The following is a 26609-nucleotide window of genomic DNA, read 5'->3' on the forward strand; positions in this document are numbered from 1 at the left end:
TGCTTTTCTTTTTGTTCTCATATAGTATGAGAATAAAAATGACACTATCCGCTTATTCATATTAATGACAGGTGAAGGCTACTATTACATCTCAAACTATGACATAACTGACTATTTTGGTCTCATACCTACTGGTGGCAGAGCACTGAAACAGCAGAATGGGGTAGGCTGTGTCAGATTTCAGCAAAGAGAAATTTCCCTCTGTCAATTGTCCCTGTATGTGAAAAACAAGCTAAGTATTCAGAGGGCTACCCTGGAACTTTCCCCCCTGATGTGCTAAGGAAGGAAGGAAGGTGACCCTCCTACTTACACTCTGAAGCAGTACAGCCCTCTACAAGAACATAAGAAGAGCCCCACTGGATCAGACCAATGGCCCATCTGGTCCAGCATACTGTCTCACACAGTGGTCAACCAATTCCTCTGAAGGGTCAACAACAGGATAGAGGCCAAATCCTTCCTCTTGGCTCTGAAATCTAGAGATTTAGTGCCTCTTAATGTGGAGATTCCCCACAGTTGTCATGACTAATAGCCATTGACAGACTTATCCTACATGAATCTATCTAATCCCCCTTTAAAGCTGTTCATTCATGTGGTCCTCTACATCCTCTATCAGTAAATTCCACATTTGAATCACTCTCTTTTGTTTGCTGTGAATCTACCACCCATCAGTATCCCTTTGAGTTCTAGTGGTTGAGAGAGGGAGAAATGTTTCTCTTTGTCAACTCTCCCAACCCCATGTATAATTTTACACACCTCTATCATGTCCTCCTTTAGATATCTCCTTTGTAAACTGAAAAGTCCCAGACTCATCAACCTTTCCTCCAACCCCATAATCATCTTGTTTGCTCTCCTCTGTAGTTTTTGCAGCTCAGCAATGTCCTTTTTGAGATAAAGTGATCAGAACTTAACACAGTTGTGATGGAATCAAAGGGTTAATGGAGAAGCTGAGGACTCAGAGAGCCCTGAGTCGTGTGACCCGAAGGTGGGGGCCAGGGGTGCTCAGAACTCTCAAGTCTAATGGCTCAGAGGTTAACTGTCAGAAGAAAAACACGGTCAGAAAGTGGGACTGAGAGTGTGTGAGAGAGGCTTGGTATGAAGTGAAGCTCTATATACACTCTGTGAAATCAGCCAGGTGGCTGAGCGTGAGGCATATCTCTAGGTCACGAGTGCCCTCTAAGGAAGAGGAAGGTGACAGAGAGTGTCTAAGTGGAAGACCTTAGTGGTCACAGACCTATGATGCACTGCTCCGAGGAGTTTATAAGGTGGCTGAGGGAGAGCCGTGGGTCTGAGGGAGTCAGGAGAGCTGGGGCTTGTCAAACCAGACGACTCGAGGGACCAGGCACTCAAAGCCCAAGAGGCCAGCCTGATTAAAGTCTAGGAGAGTGAAGTGAAAGAAGAACTATGTACCCTGAAATACCTCAGAGCATTGCTGAAGGGTCTAGCCGACATATTGTATAGCAAATATTATTCCTACAAGATACAAACTAGCCTCTGTATATACATCCCATCCCCCAGTTAAAGTCTATGTTGTAAATAAAGAACTATAGTTTGCTGTTACATTCCCTGGTGCCTGTGTGATTGGGAAACACTTCAAATCTGCAGTGGTCCCCTGCTCATCTACCGTATCAGACCCCTGAAGAGACTAACGTATATTTAGCTGCCCTCGCTGAGGCAGGAGGCGATAGGCTGGCGTCGCCATAGTAGAGGGGGTGATAACAATATTTCAAATGGCTGCACCATTTGGGTCAATATGTGTTCAGGTCGAGAGAAAGAGATTGAATTTCTAGATGCTCTCAATGACTGTGCTATGGAGCAGATGGTCTCAGAACCTACCAGGGGTGGGGCAATCCTGGATTTGGTCCTAAGTAATGCCCAAGACTTAGTGAGAGATGTAAAAGTGATCACACCGCTTGGGTGCAGTGACCATAATGTTATTGATTTCACCATTTGTATAAATAGGGAGTTGCCCCAAAAGACCAGCACAACCACGTTTAACTTTAAAAGGGGTAAATTCTCTGAGATGAGGAGGCATGTGAAGAGGAAACTGAAAGGAAAGGAAAATACAGTCAAAACCCTTGAGGAAACTTGGAGGCTATTTAAAACTACAATCCTAGAAGCTCAGATAAAATATATACCACAAGTTAGGAAAGGCACAAACAGGTATAAGAGAAGGCCTGCATGGTTAACAAACAAAGTAATGGAAGCTGTAAAAGATAAGAAGGACTCCTTTAAGCGGTGGAAAGCTAGTCCAAGTGAGATTAATAAAAAGGAACACAGGCAATGGCAAATCAAATGCAAGACTGTGATCAGGAGTCTATGAGGAGCATATTGCAAAAAACGAACTATGAGGAGCATATTGCAAAAAACATAAAGACCAGCAATAAAAATTTCTTCAAATATATTAGAAGCAGGAAACCAGCCAGGGAGGCAGTAGGGCCCGTGGATGACCAAGGGGTCAAAAGATTACTGAAGGAGGATAGGGAAATAATAATAATAATAAGTTTTTATTTATACCCCGCCCTCCCCGCCAAGGCAGGCTCAGGGCGGCTTACAAAGCATGATATAATATCAAGGTATAACAATAAACAGATAATAAAATCAATAAACAATGGCATAGATACAATATATAAATTAATATTAAAATTAAGCTATTAAAATTAAGCTAAAAACAATACAATAATGCTACAATCTCTGTTTATCCAAGATAGTGTAATATTATTTCTGGTTCCATCTTAAAAGGCTAATTGGAAGAGGGCGGTTTTGCAGGCCCTATGGAACTGATTGAGATCCTGTAGGGCCCGCACCTCTTCCGGCAGCTGATTCCACCATTGGCAGCTGATTCCACCTCTTCCGGCAGCTGATTCCACCATGAGTATAAATGGGCAGTCTTCGCAGTGGAAGACGGTAAGCAGTGGGGTGCCACAGGGCTCAGTACTGGGTCCCATGCTCTTTAACTTGTTCATTAATGATCTGGAGTTGGGAGTAAGCAGTGAAGTGGCCAAGTTTGCAAATGACACTAAATTGTTCAGGGTGGTGAGAACCAGAGAGGATTGTGAGGAACTCCAAAGGGATCTGTTGAGGCTGGGTGAGTGGGCGTCAACATGGCAGATGAGGTTCAATGTGGCCAAGTGCAAAGTAATGCACATTGGGGCCAAGAATCCCAGCTACAAATGCAAGTTGATGGGTTGTGAACTGGCAGAGACTGACCAAGAGAGAGATCTTGGGGTAGTGGTAGATAACTCACTGAAAATGTCAAGACAGTGTGCGATTGCAATAAAAAAGGCCAACGCCATGCTGGGAATTATTAGGAAGGGAATTCAAAACAAATCAGCCAGTATCATAATACCCCTGTATAAATCAATGGTGTGGTCTCATTTGGAGTACTGTGTGCAATTCTGGTCACCGCACCTCAAAAAGGATATTATAGCATTGGAAAAAGTGCAGAAAAGGGCAACTAGAATGATTAAAGGTTTGGAACACTTTCCCTATGAAGAAAGGTTAAAACACTCGGGGTTCTTTAGCTTGGAGAAACGTCGACTGCGGGGTGACATGATAGAGGTTTACAAGATTATGCATGGGAGAAAGTAGAGAAAGAAGTACTTTTCTCCCTTTCTCACAATACAAGAACTCGTGGGCATTCAATGAAATTGCTGAGCAGTCAGGTTAGAACGGATAAAAGGAAGTACTTCTTCACCCAAAGGGTGATTAACATGTGGAATTCATTGCCACAGGAGGTGGTGGCGGCTACAAGCATAGCCAGCTTCAAGAGGGGATTGGATAAAAATATGGAGCAGAGGTCCATCAGTAGCTATTAACCACTGTGTGTGTGTGTGTGTGTGTGTGTGTGTGTGTATATATTGGCCACTGTGTGATACAGAGTGTTGGACTGGATGGGCCATTGGCCTGATCCAACATGGCTTCTATTATGTTCTTATGTTCACCATGGAGCCATACAATGGCATTTCAATATTGGCTGTTTTATTCTCAATCCCTTTCTTAATAATCCCTAACATAAAGTCTGCCTTTTTCACTGCTGCAGCACACTGAGTTGGCACTCTCATTGAGCTATTCACTATGACCCAAGATCTTCTTTCTTTTCAGTCTCAGCATGTTCAGACCCCATTAGCATATATTTGAAATTGGGATTTTTGTCCCATACCAACCCATCACTAGCAGTCGCTCCATCCCTGGGCTTCTACTTTCCTTGGAACAAGTGACCGATTCCCCACTAGTTGCTGCACAGCTGCATATTGACTCACAGGTCCCTCCAATTTCCCCTGTGGCGATTTGGTCTTGTTTTTTAGAGATCTGGAAGCTGCGAAGGAAATTGGAGGGAGCTACGAGTCAAAATGTGGCTGCACATGACTAGTAGGGAATTTCTCCAAGGAAAGCAGAAGCCTGGGAGCAGAGCAACTGCTAGCGAGGAATTAGTCCCAGTGTGCATCACTTTATGCTTACCAACACTGAAGGTTATTTGCCACATTGTTACTTACTCATCCAGTTTGTGGAGGTCTTCTTGGAGCTCTACACCACCAACCTTTGTTTTCACCATCCTGAATAATTTTGTGTCATCTGCAAACTTTGTCACTATGCAACTCACCTCTAGTTCCAGATAGTTTTTGAATTAACTAAATAATACCAGCCCCAATACCAATCCTTGTGGGACTCCACTGCTTATTCCCTCCATTGTGAGAACTGTTTATTTATTCCTGTTCTGAGTTCCAGGTGTGTGCCATCAGGGCCTGGAGACTTATTGGTTTTTAATTTCCCAAACAGGTCTAGAACTTCATCTCTGGTCACCTCAATTTGACTCACGTCTTCAGATTCCCTTCCTAAAAATAGGGGCTGTAACATGAGTAGATGTCCCACACTTTCCACAGTGAACATAGAATCAAACAATTCATTCACCTTCTCTGCCATCTCCCCATCTTCTTTTAGCAATCCTTTTATTCCTTTGTCATCCAAAGACCCCATTGCATCTCTGGATTGTTTTCCTGCTCCAAATCTCTTGGCTTGGAGACTTCTAGCATTGGCATATAGACACCTATAATGTTTTCCCCTTTCCAGTAACCCTCACCTCCCTCAGCCTCTTAGTCACCACACATAGCCTTCAGTTGCAGTCGTGACTTCACTCCTACAATGCTCCTATCCATACTACTCTGTGTGTTTATGCAATCATCCCTTTGGACTGGCTTGTCTTGAATTGGAGGCTCCCTGGCTCCTGCCAACTCCTCTACCACCTTGTGAATCACCAGCAGCCTGGTTCCCTTTTAGTTCAAGCAATGCTCATTTCTTTTTGGCCTTAATCAGAAAGTTCCCCAGCACATAACAAATCTAAACCCTTCCCCCCAGCACCACTTTCTTATCCATGCAATGAGACACCTGTCTATTTGGCCCTGCATGTGGAACTGGCATCACTTCTGAGAAAACTACCTTTGAGGTCCTGGCCTTTAACTTTCTGCCTAGTAGCTTCAGCTGGCCGGCGGCGGAGCACGTGGAGTTCTGAGGACTTAATCTTGGCAGATAAGATAACTTCAGCATTTTGTTTTGATTACTACCCGGGAATGGATGTTTTGTTTTCTGGGCTGCTACTGTCTAGTTCTCCCCTATTTTGGCTTGGCTATTTTTTAAACTGCAGTTAAAACTTCGAAGAGTTCCTTACACCTGAACCTAATTGAGGCTCTTTTGTTGTTTTTACTGTGGGGGAAAGAGATAAGTGAAACTGTGATGGTGACTAACTAACTTAGAAGAAAAGATTCAGGATACAATATTTTCATTCTTTTTGAAGCCTTGGGGAGAATAGAAAACTGAGTATATTCTCAGTCAAAGAGTATATATTTTCTCCACCTCTTCCCCTTTAATTGGAACTGGGACTGCTGATTCACAGGCTGAAGTCCTTATGAATGAATCTTGCTCAACTTTTAGAAGAAGAAGAAGATATTGGATTTATATCCCGCCCTCCACTCCGAAGAGTATCAGAGCGGCTCACAATCTCCTTTATCTCCCTCCCCCACAACAGACACCCTGTGAGGTGGGTGGGGCTGGAGAGGGCTCTCACAGCAGCTGCCCTTTCAAGGACAACCTCTGCCAGAGCTATGGCTGACCCAAGGCCATGCTAGCAGGTGCAAGTGAAGGAGTGGGGAATCAAACCTGGTTCTCCCAGATAAGAGTCCGCACACTTAACCACTACACCAAACTGGCTCTCACTTAGATAGCCAGTAATGGTGGATGGTGCTCCCACTGAATATTTGATCTGTTCCCACATCTATTTTTGTGAAGCTTTTGTGGAATAAAGGCTGGAAAAGTAAAGGTTGTCCTTGCCTCCTTTTGAACATTATTTTGCTGGTGAAAAAGGAATATTGATTGACTGTAATTTTAACAATGGGAATTAGTAAGAGAGCCAGAGAAACTGAAGATACTCTATTGACTTCAGCACCCAAACAGAAAAAAAATTAAAGACTTTCTGGCTCCCAGTTCCCTGTTAAAGGTATATACACCCTCAACACCTAAGTATTTTACACCTCAGAATAACTCCAACCCTGGTAACCTGGACAATACTCCTATAGAAGTAGAGGGACAGAATTTTGAGGCATCTTCAGGAGAAAAAAAGATTGATTCTTTCAATTATAACCCATCAGGGGAAAATATTTTTGAACTTATTTTACTCACAGCTAAAACTATTGAGATTCTTTTAGAACATATCAAGATAATTGAATCCAAATTGGATCTATTACTACCAAGTCTTACTGGAAATATTAAGGACACTATAAAATCAGGTCTTGCTGATTTGGTTGCCTTAAAACAAAAATTTACCAGTGAGAGTGAGAATAACTGTAAAGATCAACAACCATATAAACAACAAAATCTTTCCCAGTTAAGATTACAGCCCTGTAAGATTGGATTGCAAGTTTGCAAGTATAAAGTCCAAAGGATTCCCTGGAGCTCCAAGCGTTTGACTATCTCTCACTTAAGAGCTCTTTTTAAAGAAAGATTTGCTTTTTCTGAACTTATTTCTATAAACTTTCTTGATAACTCAAATCAATCTCAGAGACTGATCCTCACTTTTGATAGTATACAGATACCAACTTTGTTACTGAGAGAAAGGGTATACTAACATTCTAAAGGAATTTTTCCTGTAAGGGTTTTTGAGGACCAAATAGTCAAGCCTTTGTTCTCAGCAAGAAAGAGTTTGAAGTTATCAACAGAAGAAATTGTGGAAACAAACTATTAAAAAAACAACGCATGAAATCAATACTAGTCTATCTGTGTGTACGGCTGTTGCTGTTGAAAGAACTCTCCCTTGTTTGGACAACTCTTTAGAAGAAAATCTGCTGGATTCCTTTGTATCCCTTCCAAGAGAGGAACAGACATTGATCACCCAGAGGTTGGAATTTTTAAAGGAAAAACTTCTTAATTTGGACGCCATACACCAGCATTCTGACCTCCTTGCAGACAAGCAATCAGTGTTTCTTAAAGGGGGACCATTGAAGAGTCAATCAGAGGAGTTTTTTAGTGCATCATTGATAACAATACAGAACCAGGAAGAAGAAACAAAGTTTAACATTTTTAATTTTATCGTGTATAAATTTTAATTGTTTGGTTTTAAATAGGTATAATAGAGGGGTTTTTTCCCTCTTATATAATGCTGGAATGACTACATCTAAAATAATTTCCTGGAATTGCAGAGGTTTGAACAATGTTATTAAGGCAAAAAAGTCTATATCTCTGTTACAAAAACTCAAGCCAGACATTGTATTTTTGCAGGAAACACATTTGAACTCTGATACCTCATCCATATTTCGTTCTAGGTGTTTTTCTTCGTACTATTTGGCAGCTGGATCTTCCAAGTCTAGGGGGGTAGCCATTCCATTTGTAAAAAATACTAGATTTCTTTGTCATGACCAAGTAAAAGACCCTGGGGGTAGATTTAATTTTTTGAAAGAGCTAGTAAACGGTACATTATGTACCTTGGTTTCTCTATACGCCCCGAATAATGGTCAGCTTTCTTTTATAGATTCAGTATTAACTCAATTAACAACCTTTAAGGAAGGCCACCTCTTGATTGGTGGGGATTTTAATTTAATTTTAGATCCCAATTTAGATAGGTCCCCGCCACAAAAATGTAAACGTAAAAAGTTATCCCCTGATCTGCAAGTACTAATAGATAAACATAACTTGGTTGATTCCTGGAGAGGTCACATAGGAACAGCCAGAGACTATACATATTTTTCTCCTCGTCATAAAACTTTTCACATATAGATATGATACTGATTTCTGCTTCTTTGTCAAAACATTTAGTTGATTCCTCTATTGGCTCCCATACTCTGTCCGATCATGCATGGGTTGACTGTTTTTTAACTCTAACTCCACATAAGGCAACCTCTTATACTTGGACCCTTGATAAAACTTTGCTTTCAAACCACCTTTTTATTGAGTCCATTGAGACTGAAATCTCCGAGTATTTCAAAATAAATTCTAATTGTGGAATTGCAGCACAAACAGTATGGGATGCTTTAAAATCAGTCATTAGAGGGAAATGTATTTCTGCAGCTTCTAAACGACGTAAGGATAGACTGCAATTGGTTTCACAACTGCAACTGACTATCCAGCAATTGGAAAGTAAACACAGACAGGTTCCAATAAAATCTATCAAAAGCTGCAAATAGAACGGAAGAAGCTAGATATGATGGAAACCTCTAGAATCAAAAGAAACTTACTCTTTACAAAGCAACAGTATTGGTTCAAAAATCCTAGGTCACTAAAACTGCTTTCTTGGAAGCTTAGGACACAAATCGCAGATAGACAAATTAAAATGATTAAGGACCCCACAGGGCATTTACACTCTTCAACAATAGATATTGTTAATGTTTTTAAAGATTTTTATATGAAATTGTACAAAACTACCAATCCTGATCCAATAGCAATACGAAATTTCCTGCATTCCAATCAACTTATAAAACAATTATCTGAGGCCCATAAGGCATATATAGATTCAGAGATAACTGCTGAGGAGATTTATATGGCACTACAGGGTTCTAAGAATAATAAAAAACCCTGGTAGGGATGGACTCCCCTGTCGAATTTTATAAAAAAATCCAAACATCTCTCATATCTCATTTAACAGATCTATGTAATTTAGTGCTACAGGGTGGTCATATACCAGACACCTGGGGTCAAGCAAAGATAGTTTTGATCCAAAAAAAACACCAAGGCCCTCTGTGTCCGAAATCCTATCGTCCCATTTCCTCTTAAATTCTGACTATAAATTATTTTCTTCTGTCTTGCCTAAAGGACTTAATAATATAATTTCTTGCTACATACATAAAAATCAGTTGGGCTTCATTTAAATAGGGAAATTACTGATAATATAAGACAGACGGTTAATATTATTCAATATGCTTTATTTCAAAAACAGAGTTCTTGTATTGTGGCATTGGACTTTGAAAAAGCCTTTGACATGGTTGAGCCGGTATACCTTCTTGCAACTCTTCAGGAGATGGGCTTTGGCGAGAACTTTATTCATATAGTTAAGGCTTTGTATGCCTTGCCCAAAGCTCTGCTATCTATTAATAATCAACATTCTTTTAATTTTGGGCTATCTAGGGGCACCCGACAAGGTTGTCCTCTTTCACCTCTGTTCTTTGCTTTAGCTATAGAACCTTTTGCCAACCTGGTTCGCCAGTGCCCAGATCTCCAAGGTATTCAAGTTGCAAACACACCCTTTAAGATATCATTATTTGCAGATAACATAGTAATTTATCTGTCTGACCCTGTGAAATCTCTGCAGGTGTTACAAAAATTGCTTTTTGACTTTTTGCTGGTTTCAGGCTTAAAAATCAACCATAGTAAGTCCTTGATTTATCCCATTAAGCTTACCCCTGAGGACAAGCAGGAAATAGGCATTGTATGTCCCTATCAATGGGTAAAGTCTTCATGGACCTATTTTGGTATTAAGGTCCCGATTGATATTTCAAACATAGTTACAGTTAATTATATGGAGGTAGTCACTAATATTTGTAAACTTTTAAAACAATGGGATTCAAAGCAATTATCATGGCTGGAACGTTTGAGTGTGATTAAGACTTTTAATTGCCCAAAATTTTTATATTTGTTTAGAGCTTTACCCATCCATTTATCACACAGTACAATTAGTAGGTGGCAAACCCTACTGAATGATTTTGTATGGAGCTATAAGAAACCAAGGGTTGCTTTCTCAATTCTCTGTCGTCATTCCGACAGAGGTGGCCTAGCTTACCCAAACTTATATTTATTTTATTCAGCGAAGGTACTTTCAGGCTTTTTAAAAGCAGTTTATGCTAAAGATACTCCAGATTGGGTGATAATAGAAGAACAACATCTAACCCCACTGAAATACCATGAATATATGTGGCTGGAAAGGTCATCTAGACCAAGCTGGCTGTTACAGAGCTCCTTCTTGAAAGCTATAGTAAGTATATGGGATAACAATCGCAAGAGATTGCCCCCCCCCCCCATCTCTGTAATTGCTACCTTTTTGAGGCAACCCTGGTTTGCTCCAGCGGCAAAACAGGATTCTTACAGTTTTTGGCGCAGAAACTCAATAAAATTTTTGTTTCAATTAATCACTGGGAGCTCAATTTTGTCAATGGTTGAACTGGGAAAGGAACTAAACTGCCTTCCTTCTTGGTTTGAGTATATTCATCTAGCACACCTTTTAAATTCCCCAATGTTGTTAGCAGCTAAATTACATCCTAAAACTGAATTTGAACGATTGGTGATGAATTTTAACCAAAACAGTAAACATACTATCTCTAAATTGTATCACATGTTATTGTTAGATCATTTTAGACAGCCACCTTCTTATGTTGTACGTTGGCATAGAGATTGTGATATGATCCTTGATGCAGACCATTGGGATTCTATATTGTCATCAGAAGCTTTTAACACCAGTTCACTTAATACTCTACAGTTAAATTATAAAATACTTTTAAGGTGGTATTATACTCCTATACGTTTAGCACGTATTTTACCAGACTGTTCCCCTTTGTGTTGGAGAGGGTGTGGCCAGAAAGCCTCTTTTTTCCATTGTTGGTGGGAATGTGAAAAAGTTGTAAGCTTCTGGAAATGTATTATCCAAAAGGTGTCAGAAATTACGGGTGTTCGCATTCCATATACTCCAGATTTCATATTATTGTATAACTGGTTAGATTCGAAAATTCCATCTAGGCATCGCTCATTGTTGGTAACTCTGCTGACAGCAGCGAAATCTGTCATAGCTACCACATGGAAAAGCCTTAATTATTTAAGTGTTGATCAATGGTTTTCCAAAATTTGGGACCATATGGCCATGGAAAAAATAGCGTCAGGTCTTAATTCTATAGATCCCTACATGACCCATGAAAAGTTTATTGCAAAATGATTTCCGATAATTGAGAAGTTAGATAACAATCCTTGCTATCTAAATTCGCTCTTGAAATGTGAGAGTTATAAATTTCTGTTACTATTGTAAATATGGTTAGTTTTGGGCAGGCCTTTTGGTTTTAATTTGAAATATTTGGTTATAGTTTATCTATCGGTTTCTGAGGATATATGTATACATATATTTAAGAATGACTCTTTTGACAATTTTGTATATATACAACTCTATTTTATGTTCGACTTTCTGTGGTGTTGAATAAAAATTAAAAAAACCCCAACTTTCTGCCTAGTACCTTTTTTTCCCCTCCAGGACCATATGACTACATTTCCCAATGGTGCCAATGTACACCATGACTGCTGACTCTTTCTTTACACTATCTGTCAACCTATATAGACAGCACTTACTGTCCACAATCTTCACACCAGGCAGGCACCATGTGATCAAAATTCTTGTCCCATATCCCACTCCCTATATTCCTAATGATCAAAGTACTCACTACCAGACTGAGGTTGCATAGCACAGGGAGTGTAGCTCTTTCCCTCATAGCAGTCTATTCTGATAAGACCATAAGAAGATTCCTGTTGCTTCTAGTCCGGTATCCTATCTCATACTGTGGCCAACCAGTTCCTCTAGAGCAGGGGTGGCCAGTGGTAGCTCTCCAGATGTTTTTTTGCCTACAACTCCCATCAGCCTCAGCCAGCATGGCCAATGGCTGGGGCTGATGGGAGTTGTAGGCAAAAAACATCTGGAGAGCTACCATTGGCCACCCCTGCTCTAGAGGGCCAACAACAGGGTATAGAGGCGGTTCACCAGGAATGTTGGTTACTGGGGTTATCGAATCTGAATAGACATGCCAGGGGGCTTCATTGTCAAGGCAATCCAGGATTTCAGAAATCCTGTTCAAGTTGAACTCTGTTTCATTTCATTTATTATTATTCTGGTTTATTATTTAAAGCAAATCATGAGTTTATGTTATATCTAAGGTTATGAACCCTGCACTGGCAAATGCTGGAAGATTTAGGGGGCAGTACCTGAGGAGAATGGAGTTTCAGGTTGATGCTTCTGGGTGACAGTCTTGGAATCATCAAGGGTGTGAGATTGCCTGCTGCCAGTGGGCAAAGGGCAAGCCTAGATATGTGTAAACTGAGTTGCTCCTTCAGAAAAATGTAATTTATGCTCTTCTAGAATATCAAAACAAAACCAAATGCCTTATGAATTAGACCTTTGAATGCTAATTTTTATTTTAAAAAAATGCTAGGGATAAGGCCCGTTGTGAAGAAAAATATAATGGGCTCTAGAAAGAGGCTCTGGGTGAGTGCCCCTCTACCCTTGCTGTCTTCCCACCCACCCAAGTGAGGGCATTCACTCCCGCACAGCTCAAGGGGAGCTGATCTCTGTCATCTGGAGAGCAGTTGTAATTCTGAGTGATATCCTCACCTGGAAATTAGCAAAAGTGGCTCTCCAGAAGGAAATGGCTGGTTTGGAGAGTGACGTGTATAGCTTTGTACCTGTCTTGAGGTCCCACCCCTCCTCAAACCCCACCCTATCCAGGCTTCATCCTATTGTAACCATTTCTCCCCTGTCACTGGGTGTTTCCTTCCCATAAAAGGATAGGGAGGAGTCCTCAGCCAATCGAGAGAAAGCCTTCCCTCCTCCTCCCTCCCTCAGCTAATTGTGAGAATACTTTCTCTGTGGCTCTTTCCTTCCTCATCTGTCCCTCAGCCAGTCAAGGGAAGGCTTTCTTTCTCTCCACTACAAAGCAGTGTAGCAGGCAGCATAGCCAATGGAACAGTAGGGAGAGGCAGCAACTGCTAGAGCCAAGATTGGTTGCCTTTTACTGACAGAATCAGCTTGGCTGGATAGCAACAGCCACTCTAGTGGGAGAGAGGAGCAGAGTCAACCAATGAGTGCTCTCTCAAAGGCTAAAATAGGACTTGAAAGGGCCTCCTCCACTGGCTTCTACTGAGAGAACCAAGTTTGGCTGCTTTTTACTGAGAAAAGCAAAGTTACCTAGCAGCAGCCACTGCCTAGCAATTTCCCCAGAGGGCCAATCTTCATCTTTCTTGGAGCCACCAGTGGGTAGGGGGAACAGAGTCAGCCAATGCAATGCAAGAGCAGTTGTTTGATGGTTTGACAGGCCAAAGGTTGATGCATCAGAGTCCCACCCAGTCCCAGCTAATGAAAGAGCTTGGATTTGCCAAGATGAAAGGGGAATTATGTTTAAAAGATGCTTTGCTGCACATAATTCCACAAGAGCACCTTCAGAACTGAAATTAAATACAAGCTACCAGTTCTGGTAGACCTAGAGTTCTCATTTAATTTACTATACCATCTCTCTCTCTCTCTCTCCACACATACACACACACAATGCTTATCCTTTGCTAACTCATAATTTTTAGGGATTGGGGTGAACCAGGAAAGTATGGTTCAGTTTGTGGTTCATGGCATGTTCTGGGTCGTGAACCATGAACAGTCATGAAGTTTTAGACACCAAACAAACCAGTTTGGTTCATGAGGTTTGTGATGCATTAGAATGCCCCCCACCAGCATTCTAGAGACACCAAACTCACAGGGGATCTCTGGCTGACTTTCTACTTGCCATCCAAGTTTGCTGAGGATTGGATTTACAGCCCCCCCCATTTTTTTTTGCTTAATTTTATTTATTGAAGTATTTGAATCCTGCTTTCATATAACTCAAACAATACATCGCATATATAACATACATCAATTGCTTCTTTTTCCCCTTTTGCTTTTTATTTCCCTCCCACCCCTCAAAACAACCAGTAATAATACCTTATTTTATATCTGTAGCCATAAGCACACCTTTTGGAATTTTACCAATATATCATTATTGGCCCCTCCTGCTTTTACCCATCTTATATACTCAAACCACCTCTTCTTAACTTCCACAATCTTATCCTCACCTAGCTGTTCCTGTTTTAATATCAATAATATGTCTGACTGGATGCATTCATATAAATATCCATTCCATCTGTCTATAGTCCATTTTGTAACATCTTTCCAGCTAAATGCTATAACCGCATGGACAGCTAAAATCATAGCTTTAAATAGATCCTGATAAGATTTATCTATTTTATAATTCCACAAAATTCCCATAAATAACACTTTCCCCAACTCCATTTTAACTTTACATACTTCCTTCACCTTTTCCAAGATCTTTTGCCAAAATTTAGTCACCTTAGAACACTCCCACCAAAGATTTTATTTATTTTATTTACTTTAGATTTATATGCCGCTCACTCCACAAGTGGACTCTGGGCAGCTAACAGTCATGGTAAAAACAATTCAAATTACAATTATAAAAGAATAAAAACATATATAAACAATTTTAAAACTACATTATTAGGTGCTATAAGAAGATTTCATAACAAAGGTAGTTTCTCCATATCTCAGTTCTCTGTTCCCTTTATTCCTCTATTAGCGGTCTTACAGATAATATTGTTCAGCGACATAGCAGTGACAGCCTCCTCCCACGTTAGTTGTTGTGGGCCTGTCAAAAATGCTCTGTTTTGCAGGTCCTGTGGAACTGAGAGAGGTCCCACAGGGCTCTCATGGCCTCTGGGAGAGCATTCCGTAACATGGGTACTGCCACTGAGAAGGCCCTAGCTCATATAGAGCTTAGTCTGACCTCCCTTTGTCCAGGGATGGATAATAGATTTTGCCCTCCTGAATGCAGTGCTCTCTAGGGTATGTATGGGGAAAGGTGGTCCCTTAGATAGGCAGATCCTCTGCCATATAGGGCTTTGAAGGTCAATACCAACACTTTGAAATGGATTCAGTACACAATAGGCAGCCAGTGCAGTTCTTTTAACACTTGTTGAATGTGCTCCTGCCAGGGGAGCCCCATTAACAACCGTGTTGCAGCATTCTGCACTAGCTGCAGTTTCCGAGTCAAAGGTGGCACCATGTAGAGGGCATTACAATAGTCTATCCTCAAGGTGACCATAGCATGAATCACCATTGCTAAGCTGCTAAGCTAAGCTCCAAGAAAGGGGCTAGCTGCCATACCCGCCGCAGGTGGAAAAAGGCGGACTTAGCAGTGGCAACTACCTGGACCTCCATAGTCAAAGAGGACTCCAGGAGCACTCCCAGGCTCCTGACCTTAGGGGCCGGTATTAGTGGGGCTCCATGAAAGGCCAGCAAGGGGATCTCCTTTCCCCAGGCCACCATGACTCAGATAGAGAACCTCCGTCTTTGTCAGATGTGCATAATATCCCTTTTCCTTTTTACAGTGCCAACAATCAGATGTCATTCCTTTGACCATATAAGATAGCTGAGCCGGCATCCTATACCATTTCAATATTAATTTCATCTCCATTTCTCTAAATTTCTCCATTTTTATATCACTAATACCTCTCATTATTTTATTTATCTCATTTTCTGATAACGCTACTTCTCCCATTTTGACTGTATTATACCAATCATATAATTTTTATCTTCAATCATTATACTGTATATATTTCTTACAATGCCCTTTTTATTATTTTCTTTAATTCTTTACAGTTCTTCCATCGGGGTGTCCTCATTTAATATTCCAGAATACTTCCTTTGTTTCAAAATATTATATAAACTAATAACCCTTAATCAATATTGTCTTCCCACTTTTCCCAATACATCTTGTATTGAAGTTAAACTCCCTTGAGCATTTTACATATCTTTAACTTTCCATAGGTCCTTTCCCATTAGCTCCATCCAAAAAGTTGTCTCAAAATTTTTAAATTCCTCATTTAGTGATTCAAGTGGGGCCCACTTTGAAAGTGGAGGCATTCATTTAACCTGCTTTTCCCCCCACCCCCATATTTTTAAAGCTGTCTGCCTTGGGCCTGTTGTATTCTCAATCTCCCTTTTTAACCTTTGTGTAAATATTCCAAATCTGCCTGCTCCTCTACTTATACTATCTTCCCATCGGACCCATTTATCCTTACTTTTACCATCCAATTCCATCAACATTTTTATTCGAAAGGCTTCATAATATCCTTCCAAATGTGGTACACCCCAACCTAACTCTTCCTTTGGCAAATATGCCACTTTCCTTGATATTCTAGCTTGTTTAATTCCAAAAACCCAATTTTTAGTGCCTTATCCCACATTGCTAATTAAGAACATAAGAGAAGCCATGTTAGATCAGGCCAATGGCCCATCCAGTCCAACATTCTGTGTCACACAGCGGCCAAATATATATATATATATATACACACACATACACACTGTGGCTAATAGCCACTGATGGACCTCTGCTCCATATTTTTATCTAACCCCCTCTTGAAGGTGGCCATGCTTGTGGCCGCCACCACCTCCTGTGGCAGTGAATTCCACATGTTAATCACCCTTTGGGTGAAGAAGTACTTCCTTTTATCCGTTTTAACCTGTCTGCTCAGCAATTTCATCGAATGCCCACGAGTTCTCGTATTGTGAGAAAGGGAGAAAAGTACTTCTTTCTCTACTTTCTCCATCCCATGCATTATCTTGTAAACCTCTATCATGTCACCCCTCAGTCGACGTTTCTCCAAGCTAAAGAGCCCTAAGCGTTTCAACCTTTCTTCATAAGGAAGGTGTTCCAGCCCTTTAATCATTCTAGTTGCCCTTTTCTGAACTTTCTCCAATGCTATAATATCCTTTTTGAGGTGCGGCGACCAGAACTGCACACAGTACTCCAAATGAGACCGCACCATCGATTTATACAGAGGCATTATGATACTGGCTGATTTGTTTTCAATTCCCTTCCTAATAATTCCCAGCATGGCGTTGGCCTTTTTTATTGCAAACGCACACTGCCTTGACACTTTCAGTGAATTATCTACCACGACCCCAAGCTCTCTCTCTGGGTCAGTCTCTGCCAGTTCACACCCCATCAACTTGTATTTGTAGCTGGGATTCTTGGCCCCAATGTGCATTACTTTGCACTTGGCCACATTGAACCGCATCTGCCACGTTGACGCCCACTCACCCAGCCTCAACAGATCCCTTTGGAGTTCCTCACAATACTCTCTGGTTCTCACCACCCTGAACAATTTAGTGTCATCCGCAAATTTGGCCACTTCACTGCTCACTCCCAACTCTAAATCATTTATGAACAAGTTAAAGAGCATGGGACCCAGTACCGAGCCCTGTGGCACCCCACTGCTTACCGGCCTCCACTGCGAAGACTGCCCATTTATACTCACTCTCTGCTTCCTATTACTCAGCCAGTTTTTGATCCACAAGAGGACCTGTCCTTTTACTCCATGACTCTCAAGCTTTCTAAGGAGCCTTTGATGAGGAACTTTATCAAAAGCTTTCTGGAAGTCAAGGTAAACAACATCTATCGGGTCTCCTTTGTCCACAAGTTTGTTTACCCCCTCAAAGAAATGTAACAGGTTAGTGAGGCAAGATCTTCCCTTACAGAACCCATGCTGAGTCTTCCTCAATAACCTGTGTTCATCAATGTGCCTACTCATTCTGTCCTTGATAATGGTTTCTACCAACTTTCCCGGTATTGAAGTCAGACTGACTGGCCTGTAATTTCCTGGATCTCCTCTGGAACCCTTTTTAAAGATGGGGGTGACATTTGCTACCTTCCAGTCCTCAGGAACAGAGGCAGATTTCAATGAAAGATTACAGATTTTTGTTAGAAGATCCACAAGTTCAACTTTGATTTCTTTCAGAACTCTCGGATGTATGCCATCCGGACCCGGTGACTTATTAGTTTTTAATTTGTCTATCAGTTGTAGGACCTCCTCTTTTGTCACCTCAATCTGACTCAGGTCTTTCAACACCCCTTCCAATATCCATTCTGGAAGTATCTGAAAGAAGTACATCATCTTAGGTATTATAAACATTTTAAGTGCCCTAATCTTCCCTAGTATACTCAAATATTATTCCATTGGTTTAAGTTTTTTTGTATCATCTTCCATATTATCTTATAATTTATCCCCATCAAATTCTTAACATTTCTTATTATTACTCCCAAATATTTCAACTTCTTAATTCCTAGTTTCATACCTGTTAACTTTGCTAATTCTTTTTGTTCCTTTAAATCTATCTTGCTGAACATTATTTCTGACTTCTTAATATTTACTCCCAAACCTGAACATGCTTCAAAGTATTCTAAAATTATTACTAATTCTTTCATCGCTTCTAGAGGATTCCCTAAGTCCAATAATATATCATCCGTAAATAAATTCAACTTAATTTCCTCCTTTCCTTCCTCATACCCCTGTATTCTAATACCATTTCTAATCCTATCTGCCAAAAGTTCCATAGCTATAATAAATAACAACGGGGATAAGGGGCACCCTTGCTTAACTCCTCTCTATATCAATACTTCCCTAGTATGTCTGTGGAGAAACGCCATTTTAGGCCTGTATTTAACTGGAGGCAGGTTTTGGGGCCTAGTCTCCCCTCCTGTCTAGAAGCAGCAATTCTGAGGAGGCCTTCTAGAGAGACAGGAAGTCTTTCAAGCTGGTCTCCCAGAAGGCTGCAGGAGGGTAGACCAGTTCCTGGGCAGGAACTGGATTTTATATTGGAGATTTTGGGTGGGAAAAGGAAGTAAGTTAAAGTTGTCAGGGGAAGCTGGCTGTTCAATCTTGGAGGACAGTTAAAATTGGCAGTCAGGCAGTTCAGTCCTGTCAGTTAAAAGTGAACAGGCAGTCAGTTGAGTTCAGTCTTGGAATGCAGACAGACTCAGAAGGTATGGTCAGGCTTGCAACAGTCTATGTTAAGGTGCCTGTATGACATCCAGTCAGGGCAAGTATTAGAACAGGGAGAGAAGGAGTGTTTTCCCCTACTATGATTTATTTCTTCTGTTCACTTTTTAAAAATGTCTGTAAATAGTTGTATGCTTTAAATAAATGTTGTTCATTTCAAGTGGAGTTCCTCTATACCACCTATTTCCCCCAACCACTTGGAATGCTAGGAGTGGGTTGGGGAGTCCCTAGGGTGGAGAGAAGTGGCACAGCAGCTGGCTGCCAACTCTCCAGGAGAGCCCCAAAGATCCATAGGAAGCCCCGAGGTGGGTTCCTAGCGAGTCCAGAGGGAGGTTAGGAGGTTGTCCCGCCTAACCAGAGCCCAGATAGGGACAGTGGTGGCAGTGAATAACCTGAGGCAGCAAAGAGGAACGGCCCTTTCAGGTTGGTATACCAGAAAGGGCTGGGCGGGGCCATCTAGCAGACACGGGACCGGTCCGCCACAATGTCCATCATTTATTTTGATCACTGCTCTCCCTTCTTTATAGATTTTCTTTTATTGCATTCACAAAAGATCCTTCAAAACCAAATTTATGTAACACTCGAAACAAGTATTCCTGATTTAATGTATCAGATGCCTTCTACACATCCAGTTTCAAAAGCGCAGTCTTCTTATTTCCATGATATAAAGCACTGATCACATTCCTCATAGGATGACCTATATACCTTCCTTTCACAAAACCATATTGATCTTATCCTACTAGACTCGGTAATAGCTTCTCCAATCTATTTGCTAAAACCTTTGCAAAAATGTTATAATCCTGATTTGCCAAGTTTATTGGTCTATATGAATTAGGATCCTGTTGTTTTACAATTATAATTTCTGTCCTCCTCCTCCACTATCCAACCTATCACCTAAATTTGGCCTTGCCGGGGACATAACCTGTGGCTGAATTTGGTTCCATTGAAGGAACAGGTTCATGGCAGCCCACATTCGAAATTCCTCATCATACTGTAACCACGCGGGGCTAGTAAAGCTGGTGTGTAACTCTTGTAAATTATGTAAAAATATTTAAACAAAGAAGTAGCGCTTCATGGCTGCGACTGTGAAATAAGCCTGTGTAAATAAAAAAGCCCGGAACCCAGTTGGCCCAGGACCGGTCTCTCTATCATCCAGGTCCTCTTTGTCTTTTTTTTTTTTCTAACTCCCTATAGAGCAGAGAAAAAAGGTCAATGAACTCACCCTTCAATATTTTGTCCTTAGTAGCTGGCAGCAGGTGATCTCCCAGAGGCAAGGCCAAATCACCAAAGGGTAATGCCTTAGCTGGAACTGTTGCATAGGAAGGACCCCAAGGATATGTGTAGCCCCAGACCTCACAAGGGGCTGAAGACATACTTGCAAACTGACCTGGGCTGCCACCCCATCCCATTTGTGGGTGTGCAAAATTAGAAGCCCACTCCCACAGCTGTGGGGGGGGGGGTGAAGGACAGAAGCTGATGCAAAAGACTGGCCAGTAGCTAGCGTCCCAAAGGTGGTGGACTGCCCCCATGGACTCCAAGGCCAAACCATGTTAGGGTGCTGTGTGAATTCAGCCTTACCAAACTGTCCAGCTTGAAATGCCTCCAAATCAGCTGGCTCAGTCAGAAGAGGTGAAGAATCTTCCGTCCGATCCACACTGGATCTGCTCTCAAGGGAAGACAATCTGTTAAGAATTTCCTCTTGAAAATGCTTTTTTGCTGCTTTCTTATCCACCTTGGATGTATCTCCAGCCCCCAGTGGTGCTTCAGGAGCCCCGCCACGCGCCCCCTTCAATGCAGCCAATCTTGCCAGGACTGACTGCTCAAAATTATCATACTCATCATCTGACAATGCAGGCTGTGGTGCTGGGCACTTAGGTGGTGCAGGAAGCTATGGTGGACCCTTGGAGCAGGGCTCTTGCCCTTAGACTTCCCTTGACCCTTGGACATGGCTAAAAGGGGGATGAAATCAGAGGCAGCAACCTGTTCATTATGGACAGATAATGAAATAAAAAAAACCTCTAATATCCCAATTTTAGGGCCCCTCACCTTCAAATAATACCAGAGCAATATCCTAAAAGGGCTTCGAAAGTGGCCCTTACAATGGCTGCCACAAAGAAACCCCAAGATGGTCTCCCCAGAGAACTCTAAAATGGCCACCCAATGATGAGGGGAAGTGCCGCCTCACCCCCCTCTTCTGAACCAGACCCATTGCTCGCCCGATGTGGAGGGGACCTTCCCCACATTCCTGCCCAAGCACGGCTGCCTGCGAATCCTGACAGGCCCAACTGTCTCCCCAGAGCCACAGAAGTGCAGCAAGGAGGAAAAGTCCCTTGGGAAAAAAAACGCCGACTGTGCCACAAAAGCCGCGGCTGGCAGCAAAGCACTTCAGATGGCTGCCACTCCTGAAATCTGTCACTCCCTGGCGCTTGCCGCTGATCCGTGCCTCTGCTGCCCTCTGCAGCCCAAAAGACAGCTGCACGAAGCCACATGGCCTGGACGCCGCAGCCCAATGGCTTTGCTGCCAACAGGGACCACCATGGCTGAACCGCTGCTCCTAAGCGCTGTCTGTTGATCTGCACCGCCAACCACCACAGCCCAAAACAGACCACAGAAAGAGCCACAAGCCTCAGGCAGGAGAGAGGAAGCAGCGAGCTCTTCTTCCACCAAGCACGAGGCAACGACTGCCTAAAGGCAAAGGAGGAGGAGGCAAAGGCGGGTCCTCGATGGCATGGCTGGGCAGTCTGCCATTGGGAGGGATCCAAATACTCCTGAAAGCCTCAGATTTCTTCATCGTTGATGGTCTGATAAAGAGGCAATCTTTCTTTTAAGTTCTTTTAATGCTTTCTCATTATGTCTCATATTTTTCAAAGCCTTATCAGCAGCTGACTGAACTGCTTTAATTTCCTCAGTTAAATGTTCCACTTTATTTTTAAGTTCTTTAATATCGTCTCTAATATTTTTTTACATGCTAGTTATAAGTTCAGCCAGTTCCTTTAGCTTTTTCTTTGCCGCTATTTTTTCTTCATTTTACTTGCAGCTTTAAAAGCGTCTTTAAGTAGATTTATGCTCAAAATGAATGGACCTTGTGCAAGCCAGAGACATCGAACTTTCAGAGGATCTTCCCCTGTTGTTCCTCTGCATGCCCTCCAAGTTATGCGCAGATTGGACTAGGGGATCCAAGTTATGACTTCTGAAAGAAGATGTGTCAGACGAGGAACTTCAAACAAGAACGGATCATAGTGTTGCAAAATTAATCCATTTATTTGAGAACAATCAGTCTAGTATGGAAGCAAGTTGAGTTTGATAACTTCCAAGGCCGTGCCTTGCCTTTTTGTACATTTCAAAGAAAGGAAACAATATGCATTTTCACACTCTCAGAGACAGTCGGTTCTTCCCATACCCCCTTATCTCGCTCCCAGGAAGCTACCCACTGATTGCCTTGGGCATGCTAACTTCAAAGGCCCAGATGGTTTCTAGGCTGGGTGTGACATTCCTCTCCTTGCAGTTTGGAATTGCTTTGGGGAAGGCTACAGGTTGCTGTTCTCACGGTTAGTAACAAGCAGGGTCATAGCAGAGTACAATATGGCGTTAGTCATGTCAAGCAGTACATTACATATATCATAACACTACAACTAAGTTACACATCTGACAAGATGCACCCAGGAAAGTGCCTTTAGGGGGAAATGTCAGGTGCAGGCTCAAAAGTGCAAGCTACACACATCAAAAACATAGGAAATCTCACCTTGATGCCCAGTCCTTTTATTGTTTTGAGGTTTGATAAACATTTTGATTGAGTGGAGACAGTCTATCTGGAAATGTATCCATTCATGTACCACCATAAACTGCTTGAAAATTTGTGCCAATTGACTTGCCATGAACTTCAATTCATGAACCGCAAACTGGCCAAAATTCATCGCAGATTTTAGTTTTGTGAGCCAGTTCATGTCCATCCCTAATAATTTTCAACTCTGAAGCCACCTTTGCTGAAATTGAATACATGCAATTGAAATCAACAAGATTGCCAGTGGCATCCTAACCAGAGTCACACCCTTTTAAACCCATTGATTTCAGTGGAACTAAACTTTGTTTAGGAGGTACTGTTATTCATCTGAGAAAAATGTGCACAAGGTCAAAGTGTGCCTTAGAAGGCCATCATTACTTGTCAACAGTCCACAGATGGATACTGCTCTTGGTTTATAATCACTGACCACAAATATAATAACAGACCACATATTAGACTGTAAAAATGTGAATCATTACTGTTTTGTTACTTTAGCACATTGGTGTGGGCATACCCAAAATTAATTTGAGAAAAAGGAGACCCCACGTCCAGGTAACTATGGATGGAAGTGACTTGTTAGTGTGTTGAAAATGCATAGTGCTGCAGCTGAAATTAGAGAGCTTTGATTAAGTTTCCTGGGAAAACTTAAGTCAGACAGTCTTCAAAGCATGAAGCTTGCAAAATTAATGTGGATGGTTGGGAAATATGTTGCTTTAAGTGATGATGTGTTGCTAATAATTGAGGATTAAAATTGTGTTTTAGCCCCAATTCTCCTTAATTTTTCCTCAAAAGAATTCCAGGTTTGGAGGAAGAAAGGTGGATTACTCATTGTAGATGTATTCTGCTGAACTTTGAAACCCTGCATAATGCTTGATGGCTTTATTGCAGCATAGGCACTACAAATTAGTAGCTTTGTGTAATGTTGGTGATGTTTACTGTTTTCCATATGGAAGTCAGAAAGTGAGGCTCATTTTAAGCCACAAATGTATGATCAACACTGTAATGGGCACTGCACATTAAATTATTGGTATACACAATGCTTAATCAACAGGCATTGAAACTTGGTTCCAAAGTCAGCCTCGAAAAAGGGAGTTCCATATACACAGCTTAAGAAAAAGACAGATGAAAACACCAGATTTTTAAAAAATTAAATTAAACTACCTTTCTCCAAAAGAAGGCTCACTGGCCATTTAACAATCCCATTTTTGTGTTGCTGCACCAGTTCTTTCTCTCCTTCTGTATTTCGTATTTACTTTACTATCTAAAATAATACGCCTTTGTTTGCCATCACTGTGTTGAAAGACAGTCTGCATTAACTCGTTTGCATGCTTTCTCTTTACTGCTTGCTTCTGTGATTAGTTTCTTGGCAGTTGTAACATGAGTTATTCAGATATGTTTTGCACATGTTTGATAGAAACAGAGAAACAGAATTTCTATATAAAAACACCAAAAAGAAAAAAGAAAACTGGGAAGGAAGCAGTTAATGGAGTCTAAAGCTTGGTAGAACCCCATGACTTACATCCTACCTCTTCTTTTCAATTATAGAGAGGGGCGATTCGGTTATTTGAGGTGCTGGTAATTTCTGCCAATTCTCCCCACACACTTCAGGCTCCTAGTTTGTCCTCATGTAATTCATGGGGATCCATTGATGTCCTCCCTGGAACAAAATTTCAGAAGAGTCAGACAATTGTTGCACAACTGTGAAACAGGGAAGTCCTGCTCTGTTAGTAGAGCTTGTTGGATACAGGCCATGTTTTTAGGTTAGGATACATGACTAGGACGTAGGATGTGCAAGTGTCATTTCTGATATGATTGTGAACACAAACATGTGACTTACTTATTTCTCTAGATTTCTGATAAAATACCTACAATAGCTGAGAATATTTAAAGCTCATGATAATATATGCTAAAAGGCTGTGCGAATTGTGGAAACTTTATGTATACATCCTTTGGGTCAAAATATTCACATTTAACAAAAGATTTCCTGAGGAAGGAATGGTGCTCTTAAATGTACATGGAGCCCGGAAATGCATTCCACCAAGAAGTTCTCCTGTGAAGCCATGTTGAAATGATTGGGATTTGTTCAAGAGATCCCACTGCTTGTTATTTTATTCATTAGCCTCTCCCATAAATTATCATTTTTATTAATGTAAATAGTACTTAAAATATAATAATTTCTGCATGGTAAACAAAGCAAATAATGACTATACTGGGGGTTAGGTCTCCCACTTTAGCACTTCAAAGACTGGGAGGGGAGAATGGGAGGAACCAGCATCATTCTGGGACATGACATCACAGTTGTTTTGGTTATTTTTACCTGGACCATAATCATAACTAAATAGGGAAGACGCAAGAGAGTGAGGTAAAAAAACCCCCAACAACAACTTTCCAGAAGATGATATGCATGGGCAAGATTTTTTTTAAAAAAAAAAGCAAAGGATTTTCCTCTAAATAAGATCATTTTGTGTATTTGAGTTAATTTAATTTAACTTGCATTCACTGATTACCTAAGCTTTGAGACTCCTTAACTAGACAGACAATGCTGATTGATTTAGTATTATAGCTTTTTTATCATTTTCTTTCCTTTTGTATTGTTGCTTTGTTTACTGGAATGGGACATGGACTGCCATGCTACTTCTACTACATCAATGCCTTCTTGCATGCTGCCAGGGTTTGAGCCTTCTAATAGCATTCCTTTGCATGTAAGAAATGGATTATTTGATTTATGTTGCTTTATATTTTAGAGCTATATTGTTCATGTTTAATATAGAAAGGTAAAATTATTATGTTTGTGATTTTTTTAAAATTTTGTGTTTAATTTCATTTTAATTTCAATTTTATTTTATTTAAGTTGATTTTTTCCACTGAAATTATTTGCCTAGTTTAATAAGATCCTTAGGCATTTGAAATACATAAAATTATATAGGCAGGCAATTTGTATTATGCTACCTATTTTCTTCTTTTCATCAGTCTAAAAAGTTCCCTAGAGTAAAATTTCCATTTTCATTTTTAAAGTAATCTTTGATTTCAAAAGAACCAGAAAAGTTGTCCAGTAATTTGTTGGCCTGATTCAGAGGAATATAACAAGTCAGTCTTTAGTAAGCTACCATATTCTACCTCTATCTGTTGTTCAGCTGACTAGGAGAACTATTAAAGATACCCGGTAGCCCCATCCCTTCTTCATGTATGCTCTGCTAAAAAATGGATGTATCTATCTGAGTCACAAAATGAAACTAAGCATTCAATATGCCCATACTGGGCTCATGAGTCACAATTGTGAACATTTCCTGAAATCAATTTAAAATGTGTTTTTAAAAACATGCAAAATTGCATTTTAGAGAATACCCCTGAAAGGGGCACAACATATATTTCTTCTGTCAGAGGATACCCACTTTAAATTGTTCCATATGGTAGTTGTTACCACACGCTGAACTATTTGTAAGCAATGTTTACCATGTGGCTTTGTTCTTCTTTAGTAGCATGAAAAAGACTACCAGATCTGTGTGGTCAGCCTGTTGATGATAAATAAATATGGATACCTCACTATATGTCATTGTGTGGAGCATTTCAGACAACTTCCACACTGAAAACATTTTGTGTAGGTCAGCAAGCTTTGTCAAATTGACCTCACGTTTCGTAGGGACCCTTTAAAGCATTGTGGTCATTTAAAAAAACTTATTACCCTTTTTATTATAATGTATAGTAATAACAAAATATAGAGTAA

At 40.9% G+C, this 26609-nt stretch overlaps 1 protein-coding gene across 5 annotated transcripts in view; it reads left to right on the plus strand.

The window, feature by feature from the left end:
- Positions 1–26609, plus strand: part of CACNA2D1 (calcium voltage-gated channel auxiliary subunit alpha2delta 1) — a 1217365-nt gene that overhangs the window by 1018356 nt on the left and 172400 nt on the right. For 3 of the 5 annotated variants that reach the window (XR_009555717.1, XM_060244655.1, XM_060244656.1), the window contains exon 19: positions 23381–23437. The exons of the other annotated variants lie outside the window; for them this stretch is intronic. Coding sequence is in view for 2 of the 3 variants with exons in the window: in XM_060244655.1 (XP_060100638.1) it covers positions 23381–23437 (57 nt within the window). In the remaining variant the exon portion in view is untranslated. The remainder of the gene's footprint in view (positions 1–23380; positions 23438–26609) is intronic. 5 annotated transcript variants of the gene reach the window in all.

Source organism: Heteronotia binoei, chromosome 8 (assembly GCF_032191835.1).
Source record: "Heteronotia binoei isolate CCM8104 ecotype False Entrance Well chromosome 8, APGP_CSIRO_Hbin_v1, whole genome shotgun sequence".
Taxonomy (NCBI): domain Eukaryota; kingdom Metazoa; phylum Chordata; class Lepidosauria; order Squamata; family Gekkonidae; genus Heteronotia; species Heteronotia binoei.